The sequence below is a fragment of the Lepidothrix coronata genome, unplaced genomic scaffold (genome assembly GCF_001604755.1).
Source record: "Lepidothrix coronata isolate B3197 unplaced genomic scaffold, Lepidothrix_coronata-1.0 Scaffold34, whole genome shotgun sequence".
Lineage (NCBI taxonomy): Eukaryota > Metazoa > Chordata > Aves > Passeriformes > Pipridae > Lepidothrix > Lepidothrix coronata.
This window is the reverse complement of record NW_016690214.1, coordinates 2654257-2681612: the sequence shown is the minus strand read 5'-3', so window position 1 is coordinate 2681612 and position 27356 is coordinate 2654257. Positions and strand designations below refer to the sequence as shown.

General features: G+C 48.9%; 1 protein-coding gene across 3 annotated transcripts; it reads right to left on the bottom strand.

Annotated features, from left to right (window-relative positions):
* Window positions 1-11675: 11675 nt before the first annotated feature.
* CACNG5 (calcium voltage-gated channel auxiliary subunit gamma 5) lies at window positions 11676-27356 on the bottom strand. 3 transcript variants are annotated; one of them, XM_017811870.1, is made up of 7 exons: window positions 27245-27356; window positions 21701-22025; window positions 15210-15513; window positions 14309-14395; window positions 13316-13456; window positions 12544-12689; window positions 11676-12137 (listed from the first exon to the last, which is right to left on the bottom strand). In XM_017811870.1, exons 3-7 carry the CDS (start codon window positions 15415-15417, stop codon window positions 11880-11882), a joined length of 840 nt encoding a protein of 279 aa, XP_017667359.1. In that variant the 5' UTR covers window positions 15418-15513; window positions 21701-22025; window positions 27245-27356; the 3' UTR covers window positions 11676-11879. The 3 variants fall into 3 exon arrangements, with proteins under 3 accessions (XP_017667359.1, XP_017667357.1, XP_017667360.1); XM_017811868.1 differs by lacking the exon at window positions 27245-27356 and adding an exon at window positions 26707-26819; XM_017811871.1 differs by lacking the exons at window positions 21701-22025; window positions 27245-27356 and adding an exon at window positions 26707-26814.

Here is a 27356-nt window from a genome sequence, read left to right as displayed (position 1 = left end):
AAATCAAGAACAATGAACGCTCGACAATTGTGGCAAATTGGGTTGGAAGTCTCAATGCTCCTCAATTACTGTGCACAAATGCTAATTGCAATAGTTCCTTTCTGCGGCTCCGTCAGCACAAATCCCAGAACCCGAGATAGTCTTTCTTTTTCTTCAAGCCATCTGTCATGCTAATTCTCTTATTGCTGAGAGTTGAGGCTTGTGGGGTTTTTTTGGTTTTTTTTGTTTTTTTTTCCTTTAGCACCATTACAAAGAGAGGATGCTGTTTCTCCCAAAGGCAGCTCCAGGCTCCTCCATGGATGCACAGAGAACAGCAGCTTTCCCCATGGCCTGAGATCTGTGTGCTTCCAAGTGCTGCAGGGGGTTATTGATGTTCAGGGAACCAGGTGCCCTCCTGCAGCACTGACCTGCACACCTCGAAATTGCTCTGAAGAGCAGTTGCAAATAAGATCCTCAGCTGATGCTGCTTCTTCTGGGGGATTGATTTATCCTGATACCCATGATTGCATCTCAAGGTGCATTTAATGATTCATTCCCTTTAATAATGCAAGCAGATATTGAGGAGGTCTTTGGCTTCCTCAGATGGGCTCTTTTAATAATAAAACCACTTTCATTTGTTTTCTTTTCAAAATAATAACAGATAAACCCAGGGGGATCCTTGGTCTCTGCACATCCTTAGTTTATAAGGAATTTTTTGAGCTCTCTCCTCCTGCCACCCTCTGGTCCTCAGTGAGCTGCTGTGGGATGCAGGAGGATCTGCTGTTACACATGATGGACATTTTCTGACCCATCTCCCCTCCTCCAGCCTTTGACAGGTAACTTGGCCAGGTCATTTCTTCATCCCTCTCTCTGGGCTGTTCATGGTTAACAGGAACAACCCACCTTTATCTGCAGAGCTGCAGCCTGGCTGATGCAAGGCAACTCTTATTAGAGCAGCATTTACCAAGGGGTCAATTCTGTCCATACTGAGGCATTCAATTCTTATCAGCAAAAATCCATGTGCTATGTGGAGTGGTATCCCCGAGGTAGCTGCAGAGGCCATGCAAATCAAAGCGCAGCTGCCAGAAATCACACCAAAGAGGTGTTTATTGACACAACTCTTTGCTAGAATAAAAACTGTTCCATTATTATATGATAAAGTTCTTGTCCTGGAGCTATGGACCTAGAGAAGGGCAGGATATTCCTCGTGGAAGGCTCTTTCTCCTTTGGAGCATCTGTTTCCATTCTGCTTTGCCATATCCAACAGTGTAAACACTGAGCATCCTCAACATCTAAGCAAAGGCAGGAGTGTGATACCTTTCTTTGAATGTCATAAACGCAGCACTTCCATGGAGTAGAAAGTCTGGGTACACCGAAATCTTCAATAATCCCATGTGACAACATGTGGCAACTGCAGTCAGCATGGCAGCCAGTCTTTCCTGCCACACCTGGTACCCAGAGACACCAATGAGCTGAAAACACAGAACAAAACCAATTATCCAGCTCCAAGATGCTCCCCATGGGGGCAGGAGGGGGGGAAGCCATGCCAGAGTGGGTGAGACCCCCACCAGTGGGTTCCTAGGCTTGCAGGAAAGTTCTTACCTGGATATTTGCTGCTATGGCTTTGACGTGGTTCTGCAGAAAGTTCCTGATTCCTTTTTTGTGCCACCAGCAGAGCAGGACTGGGTGCTGCCCCTCTTCCCTCCTCTGCTCCAGGCTGGCTTAAGTGGCTCCTTTGCTTCTGTGCTTTCTGCTTCCTTTTTCCAAGCCCATACTCTTGGTTGGCTTTGTCTGCTCCAAGGTGCTGCATCTCCCCCATCACAGCACTAAAGTGGCACTTCAGGGGTCCTTCATTCTGCCCTCTCATGTTGTGCTCCCTTTCACAGCCTGTGTGCTAAGAATGCATAAAGCTTTCAGCATTCTTTTTGTACCATTCCTTCCTAAGAAAACCTGTTCCATGAGATCCGTCTGCAATGCTCCGTGCCCGTAACATTCCATGACCGGTCAGTCCTGGCACAGAGACCTGTCAGTCTCTCTCTCTGCACCTTTTGAACCTCTGAGCTGTTCCAGTTTGATGGAGGATCCAAGCTGGAACAACCCAAGACTGCCACAAAGTCACTGCAAACAGATGAATGAAAGAGGATGAAGCTGCTAATGCCCTTCCTGGAGGAGGAGGATGCGGGAATGCAACTCCACCAGATATCAAAGAACACACTCAGGGGCTCATCAGAGAATCCACCCGCAGGTCCATCAGAAACCAGGTCCATCAGTCACCAGCTGAGTGACTTTACACTCCTTTGCCCACATTAATTATTCCTTTTTTCCCTTAAACAGTATTTTTTTAAATACATATGTATGTATATACTTAATATATATTAAAATATACCTCTTTTTAATCAAAGCCTACCCCAGTGTTTGTTTTCTCATTTTTTGTTGTTGTTGGGAGGTTTTTTAGTTTGTTTGTTTGTTTTTTTTTAATATTTTTGCTCTGTCAAAATCCGGACAGCCTATGGGAGTTACACCTGAGTGAAGACTCTGAGCTCTGCTTTTACTTTTTGAAATAAAAACCAAACCCCAAACTTTCCACAGGAGCAGCATCATTTCCAGAGGGCAGCCCCCGCCTCGTTGCCTCTCCAGGAAGAATTTCAGCTGCGTTTCCAGCAGACTGTGTTCCCAAAAATGAACAGTGGGGCTCAGGGTCATTGAGAAGCTTTTATAGGATCACTGGAGATGGAAAAATAAGCAATTTTTGGGAGACTCCCAGCCTTCCCGGCTGCTGTTTCGCTGTAGGAGCAGGAGAGGGTGCTGCGAAACCAGCGGCGGGGGCTGCGGTGCGGCGGCGGGGAGCGGGATCCCCCCTGTGTCCCCCAGACCCCTCCAGCCCCAGTGTCCCCCCGGCTCCAGACCCCTCCAGCCCCTAAAAAGCCATTTTCTCCTAAGTGGAAGAAAAAAAAAATAAATTAAATATTAAAAAGTCCCTCTGGAGCTCAGCGTTTCAGCATCCCAATGATGAGCAGTTCAGGGTGGAAACTGCTCCACACGCTCCTGCTGCAAGATTTGTAAGCTAAAAAAAAAAAAAGAAAAAAAGAAAAAAGAAACAGGAAAAGAACAGGAAAATGTTCACAAATCCACATTTTAAATCCTCTAGTTTCCAGCTCTTCTGTCTCAAGGATTAATGATGAACTTGTGTCTTTCATGAAGGAAGAATGGGGGGGGGATTCTCCAATGGCTATTATTTGATGTTATTCAAAGCATTTAATATTATTCAAATTATTCCTATTTATTATAATTGTCATGGTTCTTGTTGTTGTTTTGCAAGTGAAAAAACAAATGTAATGGATTTTCAGTGCTGAAAACTGGGAGGGAGCACTGGGGTCATGCTGAGATCCTGTTTCCTCCATGGAGCCCAGCTGGGCAGGCAGGAGACCCTGTGTCCTGAATCTGCAGGACAAGCAGGTTTTATCCCAGCTTTCACTGCAGCTCCTTGCACAGAACCTGCCTGGAGTAAAGTTTCTTTACACCATTAATGGCCCAGTGATGGCTGTAGAGGAGGTGCTGACCTGAGCCCACACACCCCTCTTTGGGACCTCCAGGACACCACCTTCCCACCTTCCTTCTCAAACAACAGCCAGCTGGACCCAAGTCCTTTTTTTTTTGGCTCTTATTAAAAATGAAGCACCAGAACAAATAGGAAAATAGGGTAGAAAACCCCAACCTGCTCATTTTTTTCTTCTGCCTCTGTTTCAGGCTCTAATTTTTTTTTTGGTGGTGCAGGCCCCTAAGTGGTGGTGGGCCTGACATCCCTCTTAGGGCAGTTTCTTTAAGCAGCTCCAATTTCTGTTGCAGGGTAACACACAGCCCTGCACTGGGGAGGGAGCAAAAAGGAGCTCAGTGCTCATCACCACGCACACAAAATCGACATTAAACCTCCAAAAGACCATCATTAATTATCTGTGTGCATACTAAGGGCATGCAAAGGTCCCAAAGTACCAATATGCCAATCAAGAATATGGTTTCTGTTTTATAAATAGGAATACTGAGAGAGAGGTGTGTTTTCCCACGGGCTGCAGGCCCACACGTGCCACGGGTCACAGCACGGGGTGGTACCTGTGGGGCGACCTCTCAGCCCCAGAAGCAGCTCTGATTTGCCCCCAAATATTTTCCAGGACCAGATGACAACGTGGATGTTGCAGCTGAACACACTCCAGGTGCCCACCAGGAGAGGAGCTAATGGCTTTGCTGTTGTACTTCAATGCCTTGTACTCTCCTCTCGTGCAAAGCCATTCCCAGCTTGCTCAAGAGCCTTTGGAGCACGATAATTGGCTTGGAAAAAATGCAAATATACCAGAACTGACTGGGAGGGGGGTGGGAGTGGGGAAGAAAAAGCCCCCAGGAGCGCGGAGGTGGCAAGTGTTATAATCTCAGCCTGTCATCGGTTTAACGTTATTAAACAGCCTCTTAAAATAGCAGCCATAATTATTCCTATATGGAGCTCAATCTGGAGAGCTTAAAGCGCTTTCACTCCTCTCCTGCTTCACTTTCCTGCTCCAAAACAGGTGGTTTGGGGTCCCACCCCATGGCAGAAGGCAGGAGGGATCTGCCCCATCATCAGCAAGGCTTTGCCTGAGGAAGCCCAGGCATCAGCCCTAACCCAGTTTCACCAGGCTCAGCTCTGTTGACATGAACATAGTTTTCGTTGCATTTTTAATTGTAAAAATGTATTTACATGAATAAAATACAGCTCAGCTGGGGATATGACCTACTTTTTATGGGAAGATAAAACAACTGTAGGTTTGTGTTTTTATTTCATGTATTTCAGCTGTTCCCAGTCAGACAGAGCTGCTGAAGCAGATCAATAGGAAACCCACAGCCACCAGGATGCTTTTTTCTGTAAATAATCCCATTCTGATTGAGATGAAGGGGAGCTGCTGCATTTCTGTGATGAAGCCTTTAACCTTCAGATCAGTAGAGCAGTTTTGACAGTACATAATTTATATGGAAATAAATAATTTGATGGGGATTTCAGATGTATGTGTTCTGCACTGCTGGAGAGACGTCTGTTTATCTAAATTATGAGCAATAATACTAAATAATATATAATCCTATTGTCCTGGACAAACAGGGGTCATTCTGAAGTTTGTTAAGCCCAGCAGGAACTGGGGATGCTCTGTCAAGAAACAGACCCTGTAATTTCTGCTAAAATAAAGCACAGTTTGCTTTTCAAGGATAAACAAGAGCTTTCACTCGGATGTTTGAGCTTATTTAGCATTGAAACAAGACAGCTTTAAAAGCCATATAATTTCAGTGTCAGATGTTGGCTGGGCACTATGCAGCCTCTGCAAGGGCCACGGATTCTTTTCTTATCCCTTCACTTCAGCAGCCTTTGATGAGCTGAGCTGGAGGCAGATTAAACCAGCATTAAGGCCTACAGAGCACCCAATTATGCTGAACCTGAATACCAGAGATTTACTTATTAAATATAAAGAAATGAGCAGGATCTGACCTGCACCGACATGACAGACACGGCTGCTCCTTGCACTTGTGTGTGACACCGACCGTGTCCCCTTTCCCACAGAGGTGAAACCACCACACTCCCCCCCAGAGCAGCTGAGTGACACTTTGGTATTTATTCAAATTAGCTGTTATTAATTAAATAACACCTTTCAGCTTCCTTGGCAGCTCTTCCCCTGCGGTTGCAGCGGGATGCTGGCACGTGTCAGGATGCCAGACAGATGCGAGAACCTCGGGGTTATGTTTCTGTGAACACACACCTCATTAAAGATGTTATCACTAGAGGAAAATAATAAACTTATGGTCACGTCTCTGTACTATCTCCTCTTTTGTGCCTTCCACTTCCCCTATCACTAAAACCCACTCCCAGGTGTTATTAAACAAAGACAGCTCTTGTTCAGCAGAGCTTCGCTCGGGCTTAATTTTGCTTCTGAGACGGATCCTGTGGAGTCCAAGGGATTTTGGCACGTGCCTACATACTTTGTTGATTAGCAGCAAAGCTGAATCTCGGGCCTGGGGATTTGTCCACATGCAGATTTAGAGGTGCTAGTTGGGATGAGCTGGGGTAATAGTGACTTTGTTCCAAAATGAGCTGTTCAGGCAGTACCCACTGTGCCGGCTGTCGCAGCCCTTTGGGCAGACGGAGCTGCATCAGCCTCAGTTGAAGGAACTGCAAACCTGAACGAGCCCAAACCATTGAACATCTTCTCTGCACCCCTGTCACACCTGGCTTGCCTCTAAGAAAAATGAATTCACACTGCCCTAACACTGAAGATTAAAAGCAGCTGCATGTCAGCACAGCCAGAAGATTTATCCAGAGCCCATGACAAAAACGATGGGTTACTGGGGAATAACCTTGGCTGCTGGTGCTGTGTATTTTCAAGGCATATTAATCACTATTTGTGTGTGAATACTTCTCCTTTCATTGGAAATGGAGAGAGTGGTGAGGCTTGGGGAGTTCTGCAGTGGTTTGATTAAAAATGCTGGACAGAGCCTGCAGAACACATGGTACAAACTGCTCAAGACTTGAAAACATCCAGTTAGAGTCAATGTATTCCTCAAATCCAGCCCTTGGGGTAGAATCTGGCAACACAGTCGAGTGGGGCTAATTTTTCTGGTTGAAATGGTGCTTTCCTGGGTTGCAAATTGTAATAATAATAATAATAATAAAAGCAGAATCTTTCTTCTACAAAGTTGACTAGAAGATTGATTTGACCAGAGGGTCAAAGATGAAGTGGTGTGAAAAGAAGAAGGGTTAAATCTGGGGAACTGACTTGCAATTAAAGACACACGGGGTGATCACTGCAGCCATTTCCTGCCTGTTATGACCACTGCCCACTGAGGACACTGCAACCCAAAATCTGAGGTATATAAAACCCCACATGAAGATAAAGCAAAGAGGCAGCTCTTCCCTCTCTACATTCCACTGTATCCATGGGAACAGGGTGGGATTTGACATCCACACAATCACTACAGACAGAAACCCTGTGGTGCAGGGGGGAAAGGTCAGTGGAGCACCCTGGCCGTGGTGGGGCATGTGAGGTGGCACCCATGGAGCAGCCAGGGTGCTGGGGACACCCTGCTCCCTGCCCAGGAATCACAGCTTTCCTGTGTCCAGGACAGCTGTGGTGCAGCCAGTCTGCAGAAAGAAAGTTAAAGAGCTGATGTGGTTCTTGGGGAGAGCTGGTGGAACAAGGGGTGCTGCAGTGGGGTGAAGGACACCCCACCAGGAGCCCCAAAACTGGATGAGAAAAATGCTGTTTTTTCTAGTTAGGTTTGACTGTAAATTTGGGGAAAAAATTAGGAAGGGAACAAATAAATCTCATAAGGAAGAAGAAGAAAATAAATATCTCTCAGCTACTTCTCATTAGTGGAGGAATATTTACTCAGGTGAATATTTTGCCTGTTCACACAGCATCCCCAGCACAGACACACCAGCTCTGCACAGCTAACAAGGTATCAGCAGGGAGAAATAAGACTATTTAATTTCTTAGCACACCTTGAATAGCCCATGGGGCCAGCTCACATTTGGGAAAATGAATACACAGCCTTGACAAATAGTATTAATAATGCAAAGAAGGACTCGAGAGCAGAGCACCGTGAGCTGCAGACACCATGCCCGAGTCAGCTCCTTACCCTGCCACACTGGCATGTGGCTGAAACATTAATAAACCCTGGAGCCCTAATAAAATACCTTTGGGTCCTGTCTGCTTGAAGCTAAGAGCATGGGTCTTCAACCCTGTGTCCAGATGATGCAACACTGAGGCTCATCTGGGACTTCCCCAGGTATAAGGATTTGGTCTCCCCCTGCCTACCTGACCAACAGCTCCATGCCACCCTCCTGGGCAAGAGCAGGACCAGGTTGCCCCAAAACACCTGCCCAAACCTCATGTCACCTCAGCAGAAGCTTCACCAGCAGCCAGAACAGCTCAGCAGGGCTCTCGGTCTGCACCTCTGCTCAGAGGGGTTACTGCCACACGGGGTCTTGTGCCTCACCTGAACCTTTGCAGAGACTCCTTGTGCCCACTGCCATCACAACAGCACGGGGAGCAGCACTGGAGGACAGTTCATCGATATCTGTATATAAATTTATATAAAAATCATATTTTTTCTGCTGGGCAAGAAAGAGCTCTGGAGCCTCAATCTGTTCCAGCAGCAGCTGAGGGAGAGCAAGACCCAACACAGCCTTGTTACTCCTGGCTACTTAATTACTGCTCGTGATTGGTCTCTAATGAACCTCCTGCATCCATACCTCATGATTCATTAAGGGTTTTCAGGACACTACTGAGGGGCAAATGGAGCTTGTTCCCACCAGGGCCCCATCACACCATGGGAGTGACACCGTGTGAGAGTGAACAGGCACAGTCACGGGGCGGGAGGGGGATGCTGGCAGAGAGGAAGATACACAGACCACAAAATGCCTCTCTGGGCTTACAGAAGGGGGATTTGATTTAAAAACCCCGCAGAGGGGAAGTGTGGCTCCTGGGAGTTCCCTGAGAAAATCTCAGAGCACCCATCTTCCCAACCAGCCTTCCCTGGGCCAGGGGTTGTCTCACCTCCCATGTGCCACTCCTGCAGTTCCCATTCATCCCTCCCCGTGCCATGAACTCCACACAGCACCCAGGCTGCAGGGTGGATGTGTGTGTGTGTGGGAGGCTGATGGCAGGGACAGAAAAAGCTTCAGCCCACTGCAGCCCTGAGCAGCATCTGGAGCAGGGAACTGCTCCTGGATCAGGCTTTTAACCCTTAATCCCAGTAACTCATTCTAATGCTCTAGTACAAGGAGACACAGCCACATGCACAAAGAGTCTGACACTAGTTAGTCATTCATGCAAAACAAGACTTTTTTTTGCCTCTAAGTGCAAAGCATCCTCTGTGCAGTGTCAGACAAGCAGTCACCTTCCCACGGGTCTGGGAGCAGCTTCGTTCATCCCACCGGGTGAATTTAAGGACTTCAGTCTTAAGGGTAAAACCTCTAATTTAATTGGCTGCTTATCCTCAAACTCTGCTTTTTATTTATTGCAATCAAAGCAACAGACACAGAGGGAACACAGCGAGAGGCCGTCGCTGAAATGGGTGAGACTGAAGGAGGGGACTGAGCAATGTCCCTCAGGGAGGAAGGATGTGGGGTAACAGAGATTAATGTGGGCTGAAACCATGCCAGGTGACTGGAAGAGGTAATTAAATGCTGAGTAGGTGTCCTAAGGGGGTGCTACATGTATTTACTGGTGTCACTGGGCTCACAGCTCGCCCCGCTGCCTCGCCCACACCACTGCACCAGAGGCTCTGGAGAAGTTTCTCCACAGTCCATGAAGGTGTGGTAACATTAAAAATGCTCAGAGCCATAGTGAGAGCTGCTGCCACACTTTTGGAGGGATAGAAAAGCACCTGGAGGCACAACCATTGCTGCCTGTGCTTTACTAAACACCACCTTATCCTACCAAACCCCAGCATTTACTGGACCAACAGCAAACACTTACTTTGACAGATTCCTTTTGGCAGTCCTGTCCTTTTTGTGCTCACTGGGTGAATGTGTGAACTCCCAGGCTCACAAATGCAGCCACATGATGACAATCTCTCCAATGAATGAAAATAATTACTTTTCTAATTCTCCCCTAGACTCTGCTAAACCTTCTGGGGCCTTGAGGAAGCCATGAAGTTTTTTTTTTTTAATTTCTTCTGCTTATGTAGGCAATCATTTTCATTTATAAAATGAATAATTCCCTATTTAATCAGTACCAAAGAAAATTCCACTTGGGGACGGGCACATCTCCTGATGCTGCACAGGATTAACCCACAAAATGACTCCACAGTGTGAGGGAACAGTGGGACAGCCCTTGTGCCTCTGAGCATCAGCGACTTTGGGGATCCTTTGAAGATCTCCCTTCCAAGAAGGACTGAGAATATAAGATCCATCAAGGGTGAGATGCAAAGGCAACTGCCTTTGAGCCACCAGAAAACACTGGTGTCAAGCCCAGCAAACTAGATCAGGCTCTAGGAAATGCAAAATCATTGCTTGTGAACTCCAGTGCTTTCTTGGAGCCAAATTCACACTGAACACGGGGATCCTGATGGAAAACTGGTGGTTTATCTGGCTGAGGACCAGCAAACTTTGCTGCTGGATGATGGGGCTGGATTGTGCTTCAGTGCTTGAACCAGCAGCAAAACCTGTCATGTAGCACTTCCAAACGGGTGTTTCAGTGAGAACACAGATGCTTGAGGGTAATACAAAAACTGAGGGTAAATAGAACTGTGTCTACAAAATGATACCCTGGTTTTAAAACTTAGCAAATTAGGAGTCAGAGACATTATATATACACTAGATATATGTTACTTATCTGAAGGAACTGGAGAGAAATAATCTTGTTCAAGAGCTGTCTGGAAATACAGCTGCAATGAAGTCCTGTGGAATGGGCATTGGAATCCATACAAATAGTGTTGCTGCAGCAGGACTTGGCCCCTACTTTGGAGGAGCTTATAAATAATAACTATTAAACAGCAAATAATAAAATATTAATATTAAATAATAATAACAAGGTGCAACATTCACTCCCCAGTGTGCTACAAATGAGATTAAAAGTGTGTATATTCTATTTCTTTTAATTACAGTAAGACAAAAAACAAGCTCGAATATACCAAGAGTCCTCGGACGGTTTCGTTTTGCAGAAATGAAATTTTCCCGAGAGGTTGAAGATAACAAGAACAGAAATAAAGTTTGGACAAAGCTCTTTCTCTTGCACGGAGACAGGATGGGACTCACACAGGAGAGCACGAGGGAGCACAGCCTGCTCCTTCCCTGCCCTGCTTTCCATCAGGGTGATGCTCTCCCCTGGCAGGTGGCTGAGGCCAAAATGCCAAAGCATGAGACGAAGTTTCAAAACTTAAAAATCTCAAAATAAGTTTCATACACACACACAAAAAGCAGCTAAAATACCATTTTCTTGCCAAAATGAAATATAAGCCAACTACTTTGCTGCAGTGGACTTGTGCCATAAGTTTCAGCTGCATCACTTTACACTGGTTTGGGATCTTGCCTTTCACTGCAACAACTTTTGGCCATAATTCCCCCTAAATCCTGCATCTAATGTTTCCTGTGGGAAGGGTTTAGGTTGTTTTCCACTCGATGCTGCACTGAAATTCTCCCATTTGCTCTTCAGATCTCCTGCCTATGGGATGGCAGAGGAAATTTGGGTGCTAGAGCCACCCCACCAGGGTGCCTCCAGTCTAATAGGGGATATTTAAGCAACAGTTTACAAGTGGCCATAGAGGAACAACCTGCTTGTGTCCAAGCCTGCTGAGGTATTGTCCAGAAGGATAGCTGTAATTTCCCATTACAGCCTGGTTGGAAGTGATATCCAGCACTGAGAGATATCAATCAGTAAATATTCAATCAAGACAAAATTTCTATTTTTCTAATGCTGGTTATTTCTTGGAAAGTTACACCAATCTTTTATGCCTGCTGGCACTTAGGCCAGTAAATATATAATTAAATGATACAGTCAAATGCACAAACTTTTGCAGCCTACTTACCTACACCAAAAAAATACACCTTTTTTTTTTTCTTAGTTCTACTCTATTTTCTTTTTCCTGCTCTGGAGTCCAGCCCTGGATTTATCCCCCCAGGCAGAACTGCTGTTTGCTCAGTGGGACGAGCTGAGAGAAGAGGACTTTGGAGGGATCTTTAGTTACGCGGGGAGGAATAAAACAACCCAAAAAAAAAAACCCAAAGAAAGGAAAACATCCCAATTCTCTAGGTTACACTATTGGTTATATAACCGATCTCCCTGGTTATATTTACGCTCCTATAAATAGAGAAGTGGCCTCAAAGAGTGGCCTAAAAAAACGACAGACAGGAGTCGGGACGCGGCGACCATCGGGGACGTCGGGGCTCAGCACGGGGACGAGGACATCTGGTCATAGTCGGGGCACTTGAGCAGGGCTGGGTAGTTACTGTTCATCTGCAGGGACGCCTCACTGGAGATGTCCGAGGGGCTCCGGCCCCGCGCCCACGCGTCCGGGTGCAGGAACTGCCCCGAGTAGTCGGAGCAGTTGCTCAGGCGGGGCCGGTAGAAGCCGGGGTGGGGTCGGTAGATGTCCTCGGCCGTGTAGCGCTTCATGAACAGGTACACGGACATCACCCCGGCGCTCTGTGGGAGAGAGACACGGCCTGATGCCCACCCTGCTCCTGGCTGCCTCCTCCACCATCCCCCAAATATAAATCGCCTTTTTTTCGCTCTGCTGCTGATGCACAAAGGCACCTGAGGGCTGTCACTTCACTGCCCTCTGCCTGGGATCCATGCACTAAATAATGCAGCACAACCACGTCTCCTGCTCTGCATTTCCTGCTTGGCATCAAATCGTCATCAAGTGCCCCATCAGCGCGCCAGGCTTGGGTCTGTCCCCACCCTGTCTCCCTTCACAGTATATTTTACCCCTCTGCCCTCACAGCCCTGCCTTAAACCCCACCCCGGTCCTCTTTTTTCCAACAGCCTCAATGTGCCCACCCCTGAGAACGGGACACGCTCGTTACAGGGATGTGAGAGCTGTGGGTACCTCTGTGAGAAGGAATGAGATGGCAGAGAAGGCAAAGGACCACCCGTATTTGTAATTGAAGAACGTTTCCGAGTCCTTGGTCCTGTTGAGCATCTCGTCATTAATGCTGGAGATGTAGAGGACCAGCCCCACCACCAGCGACAGACCTGCAGAAGGACAGTGGGAAACAGGGATGAAGTGCTGAAGAAACACCTTCCCTAAGACCTGACTTGTGGGGGAAAGTAAAAAACTGTGCTTGGAATTACTGGGGAAAGGAGCTGCCCTCCCTCCTGCTGTGCTAACCCAGGGCACTCCTCTCATTTCAGTCAAAGCATTACCTGCTCTGGCAAGTCTGTGTGCACTGGGGAGGAGGCAGCTGGCTCTGGTAGGAGCTGACTTCAAAGCTCAGCTGTCACAGCTATTTGTTTAACACTCACACAGCACCATGAATAAAACATTCCCTTTTCTCATGTAGAAACATCCCAACTGAGCAGTCTGAAGTTTCTGATCTCTCCTGTGACTGATGTGCCACGAGAAGCATCCTCTCCCCCAGCACCTGCTCCTGCACGTGGTGGAGACTTTTCCCCACATTTCCACAAATGAGTTTTGCACTGGATGGTTTTTCATCCCACAAAAGCAGATCAGGCTGCAGGGCTGAGCTGCAGGGGAGCCCCTGTGGGTGATGACTCCATCAAGGAGCCACCACAGCGGGTCAGGAGACCACCAGCAGCTACCAAAGCAAACGTGTCCGTGCTCAAGGGTTGTCAGGAGCAAACCTGGTAGCAAAACTCACCCGACAGGATGAAGAAAATCCCCGAGACAAAGGCGAGGATGGTCCTGTGGGGCCGAATGTGGCCGATGTTGCTCAGGATGAAGCCAATGAACATGAAGAACAGGCTGACCAGAGGGAAGGGGGTGGCAGAGCGGATCATCTCTGTCAGGAGAGGAGCAGAGGGAAGTGAGAACAGGTTAATCCTCCCCATATAGTGTGAGAAATGGGCTGGGTGAGATGGCTCCAGCCCTGCTGCTCTGACCATACTGTGTCTGGGGTTTTTCCCTCTTTGCTAATGCACTGAGTAAAAACATAGAATTACGGAATCATAGAACAATTTGGGTTGGAAGGGATCTTACGTTTCCTGCCAAGGTCAGGACACCTTCCACTATCCCAGGTTGCTCCAAGCCCCATCCAGCCTGGCCTTGAACACTCCCAGGGATGGGGCAGCCACAGCTTCTCTGGGCAACCTGTGCCGGGTCCTCACCACCATGGTGGTGACTCTGCCAATATCTGTGTTTCTGAGGGTTTCTTTGTGAAGTGTTGCATGGGAAAAAAACATCAGAACCTGCATTTTTCTCTAGCTTCACCCCATAAGTGTTTGCAGAACAATCCTATTTATTAAATCCAAAATGACTGCAGAATTCATCGTGAGAGCTTTGACACTCCATCCTTAATTCATCCCACTATATAATGTGTAAAATTGACTGCTAGGGAATAAATACAGCTGCAAATTATGGAGAGGAGACTAAAAAGCCAAACACTTCGATAAACATTAGTGTTGAATAGCCAGTGACAGGAAATTATACAGCTTAGAGCCTCTGTGAGCACCCTGCCATTAGAAAGGGATGTCCCCAGAACCTTAGGAGCACACTGGGTGATTCACATAGTCACAAAATGTAGTTGTGTTTACAACTTTGAGTTTCTTTGGCAAAGACACAAAGGGGATTTCTTGGGGGAGTCACAAGTGACCCCTTGGTGCTTTGCAGGGAGAGACCCCACAGAACCACTTACTCAGGACGTTGACTGTGGACTCAGACGTCAGCTGGATGTTCATGGGCATGACGTATTCGATGGTGAAGCACCGGCCACGCTCCTCACCTGCAGCAGACACAGACAAGTCACTCCTGCATTGTGCTTGTCTGTCTGTTTTTTTTGGGGGGGAGAGCAGCTTTAAATTGAATTTCCGTGCATGCATAAAAACAAATTTGCTTTTTAGTGCTGCTCCATCTTGAGTGTCTGTGGTTGGGGTGGAAAAAAGACACCTCTTAAATACCATTTCCTTGTATGCACAAAGGTGAACCCCAAAGCCAAAGGCTTTAAAGTCACTCCAGGGGTGGTATCAGAGCTCCTCACGCCTCCCCTGACTTTTTCCAAGCAGCAGTTGAAACTTTGTGACATTTCAGGCTGGTCACTTTGAGATTCCCATTCCCTCAGGTTTTATTCAACTCTGCTCCTGCAGCCAAGCTGCTCCATCACACTTGGCAGGGACAGAGGGAATGGTCCAGCTGACCTGAATCTAAATTCTGCAGGGACCAAATGGAAAGTTTTGAGCTGCTGCCCAAGGCCACAGCACTGGGACGGGGGGGGGCCCTGGCATGGCAGCATCAAACCCACCCAAAACCTGTGTTGAAAGGCACATTTATCCATCAGGCTGTTAAAAGTTGGGCATGGGCCAGAGTTTGGAAGCAAAGATGGACAGAGCTTCTAAAGATCCCATGTTTCCTGGCTGTTTCCCATGGGATGACACGGACAACAAACACTATAAATACATTAATATTTATCGATTTATATATGTATAAATAGACATAACATATATAGTTATATACCTGTTTATATGCTATAAGACATATAAACATATAAATATAAAACATATAAATAGCAGGGCATGTTTTTTTGGGGGGTGAGAACGTACCTGCCAGAAAGCAGACCCTCCAGAGCCCCGAGTGCAGTGACAGCTTGATCTCGGCCGTCTGGTTCTGGGGCTGGACGATGCCCTCCTCCAGGTAGAGCCAGTAGTCCGTGCTGACAGAGATGCCCAGGAGGCCGAGGCCGCAGACGGCGAACACGCTGCTGAGCAGGGTCAGCGCCCTCCTGCTGCAGGCGCTCATGCCCAACAGCATCGGGGGCTGGGGCGGGGAGAGCGGGCGGATCCGTCAGCACGAGCTGGGGGACGGAGGTGTCAAAGCTTTGCCCTGGATTGCCTTGGGGAGGATGAGCTGAAACGAGCCATTAAAACAATCACTGACAGATGGCAGAGTTTGAACCAGATGCCACCCGACTGCTGCCCCGCGCTGGCCCAGGGCTCGGGGGGTGCTGAGCGCCAGGGTGGGAGAGGCTCGGGATGGGCTGGGTGGGAGCAGCTCCTTGGCTCCTGTTTGATTTGCTGCAGGTGAATTCCTGCTTCTCCAGCCCAACCTGGCACTCATCTCCCCAGGGATGTGGCTCAACCCCAGTATCTTATCTACCCGCAGAGCCTTATCAAGTGCTCGCACGAGGGGAGGCAGCATGAGCTGTATCTCCTGGGCACAGGAGCCTGCTGAGGGTCATGGACACCGAGATAATGGATCAGCAAAGGTGCTTACAGCTGCTGGACCAACCTCCCCTCCTGAGCAGCTCCCACCACCATCACACTCCCCCCAGTAATGCCACTCTTTCTCTTCCAGGGCACATTTATCCATCGGGGAATCAGGATGCTGATTCTGCAACGACCATGCTATGCTGAATGACATCATCAAACACCTTGAAGCAGAGTGCCATGACACAATAACTTGTCTTTCTTTGTTGTTTATTGTTCTTAATGGATCAGAGCTGGGGCCAAACCCAGCTTGTGCTTTTTGGAGAGGCAGGGAAAGGAACCAGAAAGCTGCAGCCAGGCCCTGGGCGAACATTAAAGGAAAAACTTTCCTCATCCCCATGTTGCTTATGTATTGAATCTTTTTTTTCCTTTTTTTTTTTAATTTTATTGCATTCTTGCCAAGTCAGGGAATTTATTAGTTCTCATGGTGCCCTGCAGACTGATAAAATATCACCAGAAATCAGAGTTCGTCGTGCAGTGGAGGAAAAAGTGCAATTAATATGGGGGGGGAAAAGCCACAGCAATGAAAGATTAAAGGAATAAGAGCGAGAAGGAAAAAGATACACGCCAGAGATGGTCTTCTGGGGAGTGGGAAGGAGGCAGATAGTGCTATTGACTGCTTTTAGAAAGGCAGGATGAATCACACGTAAGTGCCGTGTCATGTATATTTTCCAAGGCACATTTTGCTGTTGTTCAGCACAGCAAACAATATGGAAAAAACATATAAACCCAGCTAGACAACAAAAGCTACCAGATTTAGCAGCAGGAAGCATATTCCTTGGACTGCCTTTAAAACTGCACCAGCCTTGCTTTGGCTCCATCAAGCCCATGTTTGCCATCACGGTGCACGGCAGATTTCTCTCTTTGGAGAGAAATCCTGTTCCTGTTATCGCTGTGGTGAAGGTGGTGGGTTTAGTGATTAAATCAGGAGACACAAATCCTGCCTGGACTGGGAGATGACGACTCGCTGTTCCGACACGGCCGGGTGAGCAGGCTGGAGGAGGGTGTTTTTTCCTAGTGCCTCTGATGTAAACATATTAATACTTGCTTATAGTGACTCTCAGAGATGCCAAAAGTCCTCACAGCTTGTACTTTTACACCCAAAGCCTTCCAAGATAATGTTCTGCCACAGCTCCCTCATGGTTAATACAAGCAGATGATGCTGAGAGTGGTTTCTTGCTGCTTGGGTGCTCTCAGGGAACATCCAATATTCCATATCTTATCCTCTTGCAGTGCCCTTCCCCAGCACATCTGTCTCACAAATCCAGAGCACCAAGACCCCCAACACCCCGTCCTGGGCAGGGCTTGCAGCAAATCTCATACAAGATCAACATGAAGGAAACTTTTAGTTACTGTGGAGCCCAAAGAATGGCATTTACTGAGCAGATGCAATATCCAAGGCCTGTCTGCCCCTCCAGCTCACTGCTCTGGGCAGCAATAAGAGAGAAAAGCTGCTGGAAGAATACCAAATCCTTGAGTGAAACAGAGAAAGGGAGAGAAAGACTTTAATTATTGCATCTGACCTCAAATCCAAAGCAGACAAGTACATCTTGGTAGGAAGCAGATGTACTTGCACCCTCAAGCGCTGCAACAGCCCTGACAATTCTCTTCCATATGAAATTATGGATTTGGCTCTTCCTACGTTCACACTGTGCCTCTCCCCAGAAGGTTCCAACCTACAGGAAGGGGATTGCTGTCTCCAGACAGCCCAGTTCACACTCCTGCAAGCTTTCCCTCCACCTTTGGCTTTGCTAACCAGCCTCATTTTTAATGTTCTTCTTTAATGTTTCCCTCAGCTCAAAAAAGGCAGGATGTGTTCCCAGGAGGAACATCTCCCTGCTAAGGGAGTGAGGAGCAAAGTACAGAGGAGATGATCAGACTTTCTTTTCTCTGAAGAATTAGGAGGCAGCAGCTAAAGAGGAAAGTGGTGGCTATCAGGCAGAGAAGCACATCAGAAGAACATTTCCCAGGGAATATGCCATTTCCCATCTCTATAGATTCCCATTTGGTCCTGCAATCAACTATCCAAAACTCAGATCCTCTGGCTCATCCATTCATCTCCCTAACTCAGCCAGAGCCATATTTTCTAGTTGCTGCCTCAAAATGAACAGCATTTACTACAGGGTGTCTCATCCCTCTTGGCATTTTGGTGCCAAAATGGTAAAAGGAACTGGAATCTATTCTTGGCTCGTGTATCATCAACAACCATCCTCCCTGCGCATTTCTCGTTAATAACGAGCCAAAAATCATAGTAGGGAGTATGTGAAGGTCCAGATAAAGCCACTCAGAGGGAAATAACTGAGTATTTCCTGTGATTTGTTGTCCATCAACATCAGACACTGGAAAATAGACCTGCTTGGTATCATATACTGGTCTTTGGGGTGATGTGAGCAGCAGGGAGAGGGGTTGGGCGTCAGAGTTGCGCCTCTCAATTGCCTCATTCCTTTTCTCCCTCACACTCCAATTTCCATGTAATCAGGGAAGCATTAGAGACTGATCCCTGTTCCTGCCTTGCTGGCACAGAGGATGGAACCCAATGTGATGGGGGACAGGGGGCAGGGATGGTGCAGAGCATCTGCTCAAAACAAGCCTCCCCCCGTGTCCAGCACCTGGAGAATTAGCAGGGCTCCCAGGGGAAAGATTTTTCAAGGACATGAACAGGAACTGGCTTGATTTTCAGCAAGGATTTAGTTCCCAGTGACCTTTATCAATTGTGTTATGCTTCCTACGGCTGAAAAGGTGATGCTGTTTGATTTCCAGCAGTAGCTGTATTTTAAATTAAATGAATAGAGCCCCAAAGATTTCCAAGAAATGGGACTTTAGAACTGTTCCTGCTCCTTCGATCACGCTGTGCCCTCTGGTAGTAGTCCAGGGAACAATAAAGGCAGTCTGCAATGTAATCTGCAGTCCTTGTAATGAATTTCTTCTTGTCTTGGAGCCACAGCTTCTGATGGAAACTACACATGGCCCTTGCTGGGACTGAACCCTTTGGGAAATGAAATGAATATTGGCATTGTTCCTAACACAGTTCACCCAGATCTAGGAGTTAGTCCTTACCTATTTCTCCACAGTGACAGAAAGAAAATATCCTGGGCAGGTTTCTGAGCCCACAACTCCGTGACCTCACACTGAGCACTGCTCTGGGCTATAGGGATGGGCTGAGAAAAATAAATATATCACTGGTCAACTGCCTGGACAGGATGGGATGTATCAATAAATCACTGCTCCGAGTTCAGTGGAAAACCGCAGCTCTCTCCTGCTCTGGGTAAAGGCAGAAAGAGCAGGGCCAAGCCAGGCCAAGGAGGCAGCTATTGATTTTTATGTGGTTAGAGCATCATTTCCAATTTCCTGACATTTGTGATGAGGGGAGGCACTGCCAAGGTTATTGGAGCAGACGGGAGGGAAGGTTTTGTTTGTGGAGGGTGCTGGAATCCAGGACAAGCCTGGCAACCTGCCTCTGTGCCTGGTCCATGCTGCAAACCCAGGGCTGAGGGAAATCAGAGGTTAAGCCATGGACCTGGAGTAGTGGGAGAGGCTGAACAGAACATAAAGGAGAAGGAAGGAAGCTTGTGAAAGTGGAGTAGGAAACCCACTGAGTGAGCAGTGGATGTACAAAGAACATCAGGGACCTGGGTAAGAGCCATCAAATGCAGGAGAGCGTGAGCTGTGATGGAGCTGAACTGAAAGGACCAGCTCCCACTAAGCTGCAACAAGAAAATTGGGCTGGCTAAAAATAAAGGGCCTTCAAGCAGTGTGATCCCTTCCTCAGGACACGACACAGGCCATGGATGTGGGCAAAAAAAAAAATAGGTCAAGGAGAGTGGCTCTTTCAGAACAAAACTTTTCAGAGTTGGCAGTGCTCAGGCAGGACCGTGCTGAGGCCACCACTGCATTGTCATCCTCCTTCAGACAGCACAGCTTCCTCAACTTCACCCTGGCCACCTCATGGGCAAATTCAGAAAAGCCTAATTTGGTCATTAGGTGGAATAGAATGATCCCACTGACCTCAAGGAGCACCTAAAGGGTGCAAATGCTTCGGTCCCAAAACAGTGTGTGCAGCCCAAGGCCAGGTGAGCTGATGCTCTGTTGGTTGGCAGAGTGTTGGACCTGTGTGAGGAGCACATGGTGAGCTGGCTTTAGCCACAGCTGAGGAGAGGAAGAGGAGGAGATGGTGAGGGCAGTGCCCACTGCTCCACCTGCGGATGCAGGAGAAACAGCTCTACAAACCAGACCTGCAAAAATTGTGTGACTGGGAAAGATAGTTTTGGTTTTGGAATTATAGCTTGGGAAGTGACAGTTCCTCCTGAAGCTTGGAAAAGGTGTACTGCAAGCAGGAGGGAAGCACAGGACTGCTCTGGTTCCACATAACAGCTGAAGGAGAGCAAGGATGGCTGCAGGGAAAAGCAGTGTCTCCTGCACTGGTACACTGAGAGGCAAATGGCCAAAGGGGATGTGGTTGGAGCTGGTCCATAGGGTTCCCAGGAGCCCTGCCCTGAGCTGCTGGCACCCAGCACCTCCACTGGCACAGGGGAAAACAGAAATACACTGGACAGCTTTACAGACCTGCATTAGTGTCCTATAAAAACGTCAGCTCGATTTCTGAGAGAGAAATTATGTATCGGAAAAATTAAGTGCAGAAATAAATCTCCTCCATGTGGAGGAGGTTTAGCCTGATGCTCAGAAATGAAGCAGCCCACCTCGTGGCAGTTTGAACGAGGGCTGGTAACTTGTGACCACGAGCAGCCATAAACTTCAGAAGGATCAATAGTGGGCTTGAAAGCCTCCCCTGAGCTGAGAGCAGCAGCTCCAGCGACGGCTCCGCACGCGGCACTGCCACTACCCGCGGAGAGCGCGGGATCGATGGGCACTCCGGGCTCTCCAGAGAGGGTTTGAGAGCAAATAAATGAATAAAAAGAAGGCTGGTGATGAGTTATTTGAATGTAGATTGAGCCACAGCAATCATAAACCCATTAATTTTGTGCTTGTCATCACACACACAAGGAACACCTGAGCAGCAATCAGAGGGAGCCATGTGTGACCCCACACATTGCAGTGTTCACCACTAACTGATTTTATTAATGAGATTACTTGGGATTTTTCCTCTTAAACTTGACTTCCATAATTTTTCTGAGCACTTCTCTTTTCTCTAGCGCTTCCTGTGCTTCATTTCTTGCTTGAGTTATTTTTTTACAGTTTGGCCAAGAAATCCTTCCATGGCAGTGCAAGAGTGAAGGAAATATGTACTGTATCTACTATCTACTGTATAGAAAGTACTGTCAATTTTCTGCTGAACCCACATCTTGCTTAGTGAACCCTCAAGGCCGACCCAAGGCTGCTCTTCCCTCTCTTTCTTTATCCCAACCTTTTTGCTGTGGACTGCTCAAAACCTGCCCTTTTGCCTGGGCCAGGTTTGCAGAGATAATTGTTACTGATAACTGAGCCTACCTCAGCTCCAGCACCAAATATAAGGAGATCAAATGATATTCCCAAGGGCAAAGGAACAGCAAGAGAGATTTATTTCCCACCCCAGCCCTCAAACCAGACCCTTTCCTGAACGGGCCACCTCTGCCATGCTGCTGCACTCCTGGCTCTGCTCCAGCTCTTTCACACTAATGGCTTTGGATGATGCCAGAAACTTTCAACAAATAAAATCATCGACCCAACAGCCCTGATGGTCCTGGCTCACAGGCTGCTGGCACTGTCTGTGTGTGTACAGCTGGTCTCATTTACATGGCCTTTCTGAATCCACAAATATCCCCTCCCCAAACCTCTTATACAGCCCATCCCACCCACATGTCTCCTTTCTCCTTGGTGTTTTAGGCTCTTACCTCTTTTAACCCCAGCTGAAGCAATGCTTTGGTGAGTGGAAAACCTGGGATGAGGCTGAAGGTGGGAAGTTCAGTTCTGGCGGATCGACTGCAAGGAAACGTCACAGCAAGGAGGGTCCTTGATGGAGGCTTCTGCTGCTGGATGGTCTGGGAGGAGCTGGGAGTGGGGTGGCTTTGGAAACAAGCAGAGGAGAAATCCCGGACCTCAAGAGAGGGCACAGCCTCAGCTCTCCACCTCTGACTGACTCCCACGAGGGCTGCAGGGTGCTGGCACACAGGGACAGGCAGGTGGCAGGCAGGTCTCTGCACCACTGCAGCTCCTACCCTGGGGTTTTGCAGAAAAATGTTACACAAAGTACATTTCTCAAGAGGGAAATAGGAGCTAAAACCCTGAGCTTGCAGTATTGCCCACGCACCCAGGCCCAGTTCTCCAGGTCTGAACTATATATATCTGTTCAAGGTTTCCATCCCTAACAATAGCTGAGCCCTGTCCTTTGCAGAGCCCTTCCCAATGTCCTCTCTCCCTATCAAATCTGACACAGTATTCTCCTACTCACAGTGTGTCAGAGTGCTCACAGTCAGGGACCCGACTCAAACTGCTGGTTTCAATACCCTACAAAGAGCTACAAAAGCAGAATAAAAGGGGGAAATATCTAGTGCTGCAAAGCAAAGCAGCTGGGGGCTGTGCTGCAGAAACCTCTCTGCTGTGTGCTGTGGGAGCGGGGCCTGCCCATTAACCTCTGCCTGTGGTACATTATGGCTTTGATTTAGATCCTGAATACATGAACTCCAGTAACCCAACGATCCAGTGACCCTCATCTGGCTGCAGGGTAGTGCTTCCCTCGGCTGGTGCAGCCTGAGCACACCCAGGAGCAGGGTCAAGGGACAGCAGCTGGCTCAGCTGTGGATATCCCCCTCACACCAGCACCAAGGTTGGGCTGCTCTGGTGGGATGTTAAAGCTTTAACAGTTGGTTTTTGTTCACTTCCAAGTGTCATTTATGATGGCACGAAGTCCTACAATAGTCTTGTAGATTAAAAAGGGGAGAATAAGCCTCTTCCTTGCACATGGCAGCTTTTTCAAGGTCTCTGCGTCCTTCCAGCAGCAAGGCAGGTAATGGCATGATTGAAGATCCCAGGCAAGAGATCTGTAAGGTATTGATGTTGTTTTAAACTGAAGTGGGTGTGAGCAGAACACACTCATTCAGTGTAAGCCTTGCAGGAGTCGTGTATTACGAACACCAGCACATGAAAGGTCTCCAGGCTGTAAACTTTTACTGCTGCAGAAGGTCTAAGAAAAGCCTCAGGTACAGCCCAGGTGCAGGAGCTGTGGCCGCTCAGCAGAGAGGGGCCAACACCCCCAGTTCCTTCTTTTCCCCTTAACGATCGGTGCATGACAGCTCGAGCTAAATTAAGCAAGCTGGGAGATAAAAATAGCAGCAGGAGCTAATTAAAACTCTTCCAATCCCCCGTGTCAGGGGTACCTGAGCCAGGGAGGAGAGGCAGCAGCAGCTCTTCCCCTGCTGCAGCTCTCCTCGCCAGCACTGGCAGCTGGAGGGGTTTTATGAACATTTTCAGTGTGATGAATGAGAGAAAGTGAGAAATCCCCGAAGCAAAGCTGGGCTCTCTGAATGCTGAGGGCAGCAGACAAGTGGCACGCTGGCCAAGCTGCTCATGCTGGCCATGGCTGCTGAGACCTGCGTCCCCTCAGTGTGATTAAAGATGATTGATAGCATGGAGCAGTGCCTTGTTAGCCAGGAGATTGCATTCCCCTTCCTTGCTTGGAAACCAGCTTTACCACAGAGCCTCTGAGCACGGAAACGAGGGTGTAAAGAAAGAGGAGAAGGACCGGGTCATCCACACCTCAGGCAAACAACTTCAGAATCCAAGTGCCACTCGTGACTGCCATTAAACCCAGTCACCAAACACAGCAGCTGCTCCATCCAGTCTGGGACACAGCTCCCTGGAAGCTGTCAGTGATGTCTGTGTGCACAGCTCTCCAGGTCTGACACTGAGCAGCCACTGAAGTTTGGTTCCGTCTTCACATAGGAAAGGTCTTTGCTTTGTGCAGCTTGTTAGGTGAGGAATATTCATGTACATAGCAAGTATTTATACATCACTGGAAGTATTAAACTTTCTACCACCCAGATTTTAGCAGGATTTGTCACCATCCCAGGACTTAGGGGTAAATGCCCCAGCAGACAGGGTAGGAAAAACCACGCATGACATGGAGCAGCCTGAGAACAGGCACAGGCATCATGACCCGCTCAGGAGGCCACGGGCTGCCTGTCCTGCTCAGCACAGGCAAGTGCAGCCACATCCTGGGAAAGTCTGGAGGAACAGGCAGGGAATGGACTTGCTCTCACTCTACTCCATCCTTCCCCCACGCCAGCACCTATTACCAGGTGAAACCTGCCCTGGCTGTGTGTACCCGGTGTTTACCCACACTCCTCTCCCATTCCCGCTGTCCCTTTGTACCACCAGGTTCTGGTTCCCGTGGCACACACCCAGCAGCACCTCTCCTGCCACCTACATACAACCTGAAATTCCCAGCCAGAGCTGCTGCAGAGAAAAGGAACATCTGCTGCAACCAAGCATTCCATGTCTCCTGTGAAGGAGCCAGGGCTGCCCACCTGTAGGGCTTCAAGGGTGAGCCAGGTCCTGTCCTGGCAGACCTGAGGATGCTCTCTGTGGATGGGGATGTCACCAAACAGCACTGGATGGGCACTGAGTGGGAAAACGAATTATCTCCACATTGTTCTGGGTCAGGGGATGTTGTCTGCTGTGCTGCTCCAATAACCCCCCCAGTGCAGCCCAGAGCACCACTCTAATGAGGATTTTCACTGAAGAGCAATGACACCTCCCTCATAATAGAGGAAAAGCTGCAAGTCCTTTCTTCCACAGGGACCAAAGATAAACTCCATTCATCTGTAACAGCCCATTTTCTGAGCCTAATGATGGTATATGTGTTGTCCTTTGACAAATTCCCAGTAAATATTTTACTATAAATGTCAGATACTCTACAACAATATCAGTGTGACTGACTCTAAACCATCTTTCTAGAACACACCCAGAAAAAACCCCCACCTTTAATTTCAGTGAGATTTAGACTCCCAGATAACTTTTGACATAGACTCCATCATCTAGTTTTTTTAAAAATGCCACCTTCAAGCCAGGGGTTTAAATCTTCCCAGATGACTTAGGAAACGCTCCCAGTGTTTGCTCCAGCCTTGTGCAGTTCACAGCTTACTGATACCATTGAAGCCTCTGCAGGCTTGTGCATTATTTTCTCTTTTGTATTTTATATTCCCTCCCCTCTCCATAAATAAAGCTGAAGCTGCAAATGCTGCGGTATGGATGCTGCCAGGTGGGAATTCATTCAGCTCAATGAATATATTCAACAGCTACAAGATACAGCAAGGGATCAGAGAAAGCCACACACAGAAGCATTTCTGTGCCCTGGATGCCACATGGGGCAGCCTGAGGGGAAGGTGTGATGGCACAGGGAAGGGCTGCTGGGAGCCAGTCTCCTGCCCTTTGGCTTTTTACTTGACAGACTGAAATGGTGCCCCTAAAACCCAGCAGATGAACCTCTGAAGGGAGGAGAAACACAAGGCACTTGTGAAACCAAAGGGCAGCAAGCGATGGGAACACGGGAATGCTCCTCCAGCAAAGCTGCCAGGCTGGGTCACGCCACCAGCACCTGCTGCTGCTGCACGAAACTCGGCAGGAACACTCCTTTTTAGCTGATCCGCTCCTTTGCAGTGCTCTTGCTGAAGAAGTGCTGCCTTCAGTGAGTGCAACACCCTTGCTGCCCTTTCCACAGGCTCACCTGCACCTTGCAGGCACCTAAAAGCTCTGAGGAGGCCTCCTCTCCCCCACAGAGGCTTTGGGGGATTCGAGGGACACGGTGGGGACAGCGGTGCCACAGGTCAGACCCACTCCCTGGACACCCCGAGGAGCTTCCCGCTGTTCCTGCCTGGGAGACCCAACCCTAAAAGCTGCAAAAAGCATCGTGCATCAGGGGCTGATGGAGTTTTATGGAATGCCAAGCAATTAATCAACATCCAAAGGACGTGTCAGAGCCTCCCTTCTCGCTGCTGCCGTGGCTGAGACACCACATTTCACATTTCACCACCTTCCACAGGGTATGAATAAGTGGCACATGCAGAAGTGAGGACAGGCTCCATGTCCCCATTCCCTGTTCATACGGTAACACATGATCCAGCTTTTTTTTTTTAAAATTTTTTTTTTTTTTTAATCCCTCTACTTTACTTCAGTTAACAACCAGGTCAGGTTTTTTCTCAGATAGGCTCGTTCAAATTCACACTCCCCTCTCCAAGGGGTTTGCTACACTGGAAAAACATTCATAGGCTGACTTCCAGCGGATTTTACATTCCCTGTGAAAAATATACAGGCGTTCCTCAGCAAAACGTTCCAAACTCGCCGCCGAGGAGGGGGATGCTCACAGTGCCCAAGAGATGGCCCCTGTTGGAGCAGCCCGATGGGGAAAAGCCCAGGGATGAAGAGCCAGGATTTTCCGGCTTCCTCGTGCTCAGGTCCTTCCGTCGGGAATCCGGCGAAGCCAAACCCCTCCGCCCGAGCGGTGCCGGTGCCCGGGCAGGGCACACGGGCACCTCACCCGGGTCTCTCCGTCCCTCCCTGCCGGGGCTCGCAGCGCTCCCGGTACCCGGGGCCGCGCCGGGGCTGCGGCGGATGCTGCCCGGGGCGGTGCCCCCGCCGCCTCTCCCGGCCGGTTCCCACTCCAAGGGGAATATGGAAAACACAGGCAACACCTGCCCTGAGCCCTGCGGCTCCGCACCCTGGCGGCGCCTCCCAGATCCCCCTTCCCTCGGCTTTAAACTTTCAGGGTTTTACATCGAATTCGGACCCCCCGCCTCCCCTCCAAGCTGACCCCAGGACTATTTGCCCCCGTTCCAGGGGCAGCCTGGCCCGGACACGGGAAGGAGCCCGAACCTTGCCCTCCCCATCCCAGCCTGGCACTCACCGGCCCCGCGGGACGTGCCCGGCGGCCCCGGGGATGCTCCGCTCGCTCCGCGCCGCGCCGGGAGAGCCCGGGGAGGAGAGGGCATCACATGGCGCCGGCGGGGCCAGCCCACCTCTCCCTCCCGTCTGCCCCCGTTCCCTCCCTCCTTTCATCCCTCCTTCCCTTTCTCCATCCTCCCTTCTTCCCTCCCCCTTCCCTCCCTCCCTCTTTCTCTATCCACCTCTCCTTCCTCTCCCCCCTCCCCACTTCCCTCTATTAATCCTTTCCCTTTTCCTCCCTCCTTTTTCACCCTTTCCGTTTATTCCCCCCCTTTCCCTCTATTGCCCCTTCTTTTCCTCTGGTCCTCTCCTTTCCATCCATCTGACTCCAGTCCCTCAGGCTGGTGGCTCCACTTCACCACCGGGGCAGGGGGGGGGAACCAGCTTTGCTCCTGCCCCTCCGTGCATCCTGCCTTCCGTGCAGCTCCCACCCCCCCTGCACCCCGCACCTGGAAAACGCGGCTCCCAGCACTGGGTGGGCTGCACTTCCCGGGACGTACCTCCTTTGGGAGCTTGGGTAGGGAAAACTGGCTCCAGTGTCAAATCCACAGCTAAGGACACAGAACACAACGGGGAGGATTGGAGGGCAGCAAGCCAGTGTGCTGGAGAAAG

Coding starts and splice junctions, on each gene's coding strand:
- CACNG5 (XM_017811870.1), bottom strand. CDS start 15,417: ATGCTGTTGGGCATGAGCGCCTGCAGCAGGAGGGCGCTGACCCTGCTC. Junction 14,396..15,209: donor GAGGGTCTGCTTTCTGGCAG/GTACGTTCTCAC, acceptor TGTCTGCTGCAG/GTGAGGAGCGTGGCCGGTGC. Junction 12,138..12,543: donor TCTCATTCCTTCTCACAGAG/GTACCCACAGCT, acceptor TCTCTCCCACAG/AGCGCCGGGGTGATGTCCGT.